Genomic DNA, 6,696 nt, shown 5'->3' with positions numbered 1-6,696 from the left:
GGATTTATTACTTCAGGTTATTGTTGATTTTCCTCTTCAGAGGCATCTGACTTTGTTTTATTTACATACCTTTTATTTTGCATGGGAAATAAGCATTTTTATTACCAACCTAACAGCTAAATTCACTGCCATCAAGTTGATTCTAACTCATAGCAAGCCTGTATAGGATTTCTGAGACTATAAGTTTTAAGGCAGGAGACAGACTTACTTAGCTTTCTTCCATGGAGCAGTGTGTTTGAACTGCTGCCCTTGCTGTTAGTAGTTCAGTGCCTAACCCACAGCACCCCAGGGCTCCTTAACCATTTTCTTAGTGAGCTTAAACTACAAATGAGTGACTGGGGCTCACTGGATTCTTTCACCTCCCTAAAATATTGAGGAACCTAGTGTAGTTTCTTTCCTTTTGTAAATCTGATTAAGTCTTTCTAATACCATATGTAAAGTAATTTAGTACAGATTTAATTTCTCCATAAACAATATTTTTTCATAGAAAAAAACCCCACTGAATGTTTACCACCTAAAGGGAACCACTAGTAACCTTCTAGTGTCTCATTCTTTGGTTCTGCCTAAATTTAGGTTTTAAAATACTTTTTCTTTCTCTCCCAGTCATGGCACAGATTGAAAAGCAAGAGAGATTTGAACAGTATACTACCTTTAAGAACTGCGATCCTGAAAAGATAACTGGCCATTGTTTCTTGATACAGTCTTCTGAGAAATAAAGAACAATAGTAACACAATGCATTTTGTTTACCTCTATCATGCTTCTTTTAAATTCTTCTTGTTTTCATGTTTATTTTTAAAATGACATACTTATACATAAAGATTATATATTTTATTATGGCATTTCCTAATAAAATTCTTTGATTTAAAAATGTATTTTTGAAAATGTTTACATTTACAGTTAGTAATATTATGGCATGCATTATCAGGAGTCTAGATGAAATATTTTAGAGGGAAATTACCTGAACAAATAAGAGATTTTCAATATAACTTCATTTAATTGTACTACATGCTAACACTGAAGAGATTAGAGGGATTTTAGAAAGATTCTGGTTCATACATGCTAAAAATGTAACCTACAGTAGAGAGAATTTGCTTAAATCTATTCTGGTGAAGTTGAGATTCAAGTCAGTTATTCAGTTACTTGAAACAAAAAGAAATTTTATTTCAGCTCACATTTCTGTGAAATCACTGCAAAAACCTGTAAGACTGGACAATTGCCTTCAGTCTTCACTTGACTTACTGAGACAGACTGAGGCTTTGGATATGTCTCTAGTATTTCATTTGTACCTCATAGGCTTTTGATGTACTCTGGAGATTGCTTTAAATTTTGTGTTGAAATAATAAAACATTTTGCACTGTAGTAATATGAGCACTAACTGTATTGTACAGCAGTTAGTGGATCGTTTTAAGAATCAGTTCAGTGTAGGCATTCTGAAAAGTCCCCTGTGCTTTTATAATAGCTTAGTGCGATGTGCACTTTTGCTTTACTTTGTGTTTTCCTGCCTTTGTTTTCCTGTGACACAAAGCAACAAGAACTGAAAGATCAAAGTTAAGATTATGTCCTATATATAATATCAGATTTTTTTCTGTGTACAATTATAGGGTTATAATCTAAACTGGAAGTTGTAGGCAGTAAGCCACTATAAAATATCTTAAACAAGACATACAAAATTATTGTTAAAAACTTAATGTTTGTAATGATATTTTTTTTAGTATTTTCCACATAGTGGTGGCTGCTAAAAAGGCTACGTTTATTAAGGTTGCTTTTGATTTATGTAAATATTTGTAAATTGGTCAGTGCCTGTAAATTTCAATATAAAAAGTAATCCTGAAACCAGTTTTAACTTTTTCAAAAGGACTGGTACAACTCTTTTAGACCTGCTGTAGGCAGTTTGTACCTCTAATGTAGTTGTTTTTTGCAGATCAATTCGAAGGCTAAAACTTTTGCTTTTCTCTGACTTGTAAAAGGTGCATATTTTGATTTTCTTCTTTAAGTTTCAATTTTTTGTATGATGTCAAATGAAATAAAGTTTATATATGGAAATCGTTGGATGGTTTGGTTTTTAAAGCCTTTGCTTTTAACTTGCAATTGAGACAGTGGTTACCATACAGAATTCACTGAATCTAATTATTGTCTGTGGTTATTTGATTAAAAATCTTAGGATCAAATTCATCTGGGGGAAGGCAGGGGAAAAAAATTCAGATTTATTCAACAGGAAGACACAATTAGTAAGTATAACTGCAGAGCTTTTCTGTAGTTCACAAAGACATCTTTAATCTTGACAGCCCTGGTGTGTTCTCTTTATCAATTTTTCCCTCCAGGTAAGAGACACTGTTACTGTGATCACTTAAATTCCAGAAGGAAAGCCACAACTTGGGAAAAAAACAAAAGCAACACTTGTTTTAGACCTCAAGAGGTCAGGTGCCATAGCTAAAGCAACAAGCGGCTTTTGGTAGTGATCTTGATGAATAGTTTTAATTTGGAGGAGGCCTTCCACAGGTGCAGGGGAGACTTTGCCCAGAAATTGAGAGTCTGTATGCCGCCCTCCTCATCTAACACAAGAGCACGGTTTCAAATTCATTTATTACACAGACAGCAAGAGATTCAGAACAACAAAAACCCAACAACAAATACCCCTCGAATGCCCAACAGCTCTCACGAATGCATCACCTCTTAAGTTAGCACTGGGTGTGGGAAGACTCCCATTGGTCATCAAATAGGAAAATAGACTGGCTACAAAAATTTAAAAATAAGGTAAATAAATATATATTCCTTTCTGAATCCTTTTGACTTTTTCTTGGGTAAATGCCACCCCTCTGACTTTAAATGTTTGGTTATTCTAAGGTGTACCTCCCTACCTAGGGGTGGTGGTCCCTTGAGCCACAGGGATGAATTCAGTTTCAGGCCTGAAGGGTAGCTAAGGATGATAGGCTCAGGGGCTACACCAATCTCTGTCACACCAGTGCAACTCATGGAATTGATTCCGACTCAGTGACCTTGTAGGACAGAGTAGAACTGCCCGTGTGGGTTTTTCTTCTGGACAGTTGCACTGTACATGGCTACTCATGAGCTGAGGTGCATTTTAAAGATTTCTGGTGTTTAACACATTTTAAGGAATTAAGCCTTTAATAGTTAATTTTAGATTTATTAATTATGTTAATTATTATTTTAATTCATTTTTCTTGGAGCATTTCCCAAAGCATATTTGGGTACATTTCCCAAAGTATAAACTGCAAGTTTTCTTAGAATGTATTGAGTATAATTAACAGTCTCATGATGACTTCAGATGGTTATGAACAATACATAGTAATCATGATCCTGTATTGTAATTCTGTGCAGCAACCAGGAATGGGTGTGTAGGGCATTCTACCACTGCATCCTAAATTTTAACCACCCAGTAGACTCCTTCACAACGACTGCTCTGTCAGCTTCCACTGACCCACACTTCCTACAACATCATTTCCACTGTTGTGCTGTAGCACACAGATCAGGAAACTAACAAATGTAAACAGGCTTACTTTTAAATCAACAGATTGTACCTTGTGATAGGCCAAATATGTCAGATATGGGCAGATGTAAAACCTGGTGTAGAGAACCCTGTGGGGATTGGATTCTGCTGTCTGCCCTCGAGCCCACTAATTGTTTTTGAACTAGCCACAGGTCTGTGCAGGTGGACCTAATATATGTATAAAAGCTAGTAAAACCGGCAGGGAAGGAGGGGGAAAAAGTACCTGATGCTAGGGACTTAAGTGGAGAGCAAATGTTTTGAGAATGATGAGGGCAATGAATGTAAAAATATGCTTTACACAATTGATGTATGTATGGGTTGTGATAAGAGTTGTATGAGCCCCTAATAAAACTATTAAAAAAAATTTCATTATCCAAATGAAAAAAAAAAACTAGTAAAACTGATGGATGGTACCCAGCTTATATTCATCATATTTAACAACTCTGACTAGAATTCTAATATGTATGAGGGGGGCGGTGGGAAAATTCCATGATCTTTTTACTGCATTTTTTCATGAACACTTATAAACCCCCTGTATATGTAGGTGTGTAGCTCTGTTTTTCTGATCTATCCAGGTGCATGTTGTTATGCCAACTCTGCAGTGAGTTTAGTATTTGTTTTGTATTTAAAGACACACATGCATATATATTTCTAACAAAAAGCAAGCGTAATAAAATCCTTAGAAAGAATGTACATTGTAAAGATATCTTTACCTGTTGACTGTGGGAAATAAAGGTTATTCTCCAGGTTATCCCCCCATATTATATGCCAAACCTTAGGTACTGATTGCTAATACATGGTCAATGCCTGTATATTTGGAGATCAGCTGCTTAAAGGTTATCTCCCTGAGGGTTATCAGAACCTATAGCCTGTCCCGCCCTACACACCCATCTGAAAAGGATAATGTATTGTTCCCCTGAAGGAGAGCCCAAAGACTAAGGTCAAGCCAATTCAGAGAGGACGAAGGTTAGGCTGCCATTTTGAATCTAGAGTCCATCCATCCTGTACACTCCTAGTGCCTCCTCCCCTTCCTATTGCGTGTACACCTTTAGCTTGTGCCCTTCCTGTTGCACGTATGCTTATTGTACAACCCCTTCCTGTTATACATGTGGTTACCTGTAATTAGGAGGGCTTGCATGCCCACTAACTGTATATAAACCTTGGTTAGAAATTTATTTGCTCTTTACATGGGCCTGGCTGCTAACATCATGGCTGTCCCAGAGGTGAGCATTCGCATGCTTTATCTTATCTCTTTAATTTTACCCCCCAATTACACAACCACCTCTTGGACCCGTTTGATTGTGGGGGTTGGTACCCCACACAAGAGAATGATAAACAAAATTCAGACTAGTGGATACTCGGGCAGGTATGGAAGTAGGATGAGGTAATGGAGGGATGTGTAGCATGTTGTTGCTGCTGTTATTGTGTGTCATCAAGTCAGTTCCCACCCATAGTGGCTCTATTCACAACCGAATGAAACTAAGGGACTGAGTGGTAGACTAGAGAGAGTATGTTGGGCGGATTATTCATAGTCCACTGCTTCCAGCCTGGCAGAGAAAAAAAGGGCATTAAAAACAAGGCTCAAAAAGAAGCAGGAAAATAATACAGAGTAAGGATCCCGGGAATGGTAGCAACCAGGAGCTCCATTCACATGTGGCTTGGACCTGTAATTCTCTTGTTTGTTTCAGGAAGTGATGGATATGGTCTTGAACTTGGCCGATTTGATTTATTCAGAAACAGCTGGTCACCTGCATGCTCACTTGCTCAGGCTCTGTTCTCTTCATTCAAGGAACATGTTATACTTGTGTGTGCTGGATACTCTTTCTAGCTTCTGGACGGCTAGGGGATGGGGTTGAGAGAGAGAGATACGCATGCAAAGTCCACTGGAGAAAGAGACATGATTATGAGTACCTGGAAGAAGGGATCTGAGCATAACCTGGGGAATTTGAAGGAAGAAGGGGATCCTGATTGGTGAGCAAGTGGCTAAAATAAAGGTGGGAAGAACCCTTCAGGCTCAGGGAGCTGTGTGAAGGAAGGCCTAGTGATGTGACTAGACATGCCGGGACTCCTGATTTCCCAAGCAGAGACCAGAGAGATGGGGCTGCGTTGAGCAGGTGTTTCCTAGTGAGGAACTTGAGAAGTGGGAAGTCATGACATGATCCAACCAGAGGTTTCCACCTCTGGATTCGGTTTCAGACAAGGCCTGGGTAGTCACCGATGGGGCAATCATTACTCTTCTAGATTTAATATTAGCGGAGATAAAAGTTCATAGTTGAGCAAGTTAGGTAGGGCCCAATGAGAAAGAGAGTTTGCAGTTGTTGACTTGGAAAACGATAAATGGTTCAAGGCTGGGCTTTTCAACAGTACAGACCTACGTAGCTTTGTTCCCCCTTGGATTTTATCTTGCAAGCAGCTGGCAAAGCTCCCCAAGGTCTTTTGGAGTGTAAAACAGAATGCAACAAAACCCGTCACCCACCGTTGTAGGAGAGTAAACGTGCGAATCTTCTCACAGGGTCTCATGCCAGTAAGTACTCTGCTCTGACTGCCATCAAGTCAGTGCAGACTCAGAATGAATCCTCTGTAGGACAGAGTGGAAGAGCCCCTGTTAGTCTTCCACTCCAGTCTTCCCAGGAGTGGAAAGCCCCATCTTTAGCTCCCGCTGAGGGGCTGATGGTTTCAAGCGGCCAACCTTGAGGATCCCAGCTCAGCGAGTAACCTCTACGCCATCGGGGGTTCCTAGACGCTCTCCAGACGTTCCACGGAGTACCGAGAAATTAATTGGTTGGGCTGTAGTTAGAACTGACTACTATGAGTTAGAACTGACAATGACATTGAGTGGTACCCCCTACCCCCACCCCCAAAGGTCGAGGAAATAGCTCAGTTAAAAACCAAGTCTTCCAAGGCCACGCTGGAGGAAAGGAAGCCGGTATTGGGGTACGGATCACTGGTTTCAGGCACTGGTGCAGCTGACCCCTGGCAGTGGCGATCCCCTGTGATGTCCCCAAGGACCTCCGGGACCCACAGGGGCGGGGACGGCTCGGGAGGTTGGCGGACGCCCAGGGACGAGCAGAAGCCGAGCCTTGGCCCCAGAATGGTGGCGAAACTCTGCAGCCTTCTATTTAAAGTGTCTGGGCTCTCCCGCCCGGGGCCGGGAACCCGAGCCGCCGCCGCGGGCAGGGGCAGTCGG

The 6,696-nt window shown here is 40.4% G+C and overlaps 1 protein-coding gene across 2 annotated transcripts in view; it reads left to right on the top strand.

Moving 5' to 3' along the window:
- Window positions 1-2,044, top strand: part of TENT2 (terminal nucleotidyltransferase 2) — a 73,967-nt gene extending 71,923 nt beyond the window's left edge. For both annotated transcript variants that reach the window (XM_013004929.2, XM_004703515.2), the window contains exon 15: window positions 604-2,044. In XM_013004929.2, coding sequence (XP_012860383.1) covers window positions 604-678 — 75 coding nt within the window. In that variant the 3' untranslated portion in view covers window positions 679-2,044. The remainder of the gene's footprint in view (window positions 1-603) is intronic.
- The last annotated feature ends 4,652 nt before the right edge of the window (window positions 2,045-6,696 follow it).

The sequence above is a fragment of the Echinops telfairi genome, unplaced genomic scaffold (assembly GCF_000313985.2).
Source record: "Echinops telfairi isolate 266 unplaced genomic scaffold, ASM31398v2 ScPeMD7_7469;HRSCAF=8507_1, whole genome shotgun sequence".
NCBI classification, from domain to species: domain Eukaryota; kingdom Metazoa; phylum Chordata; class Mammalia; order Afrosoricida; family Tenrecidae; genus Echinops; species Echinops telfairi.
Note: the sequence above shows the minus strand (reverse complement) of the source record. Positions and strands in the feature narration are given on the sequence as shown.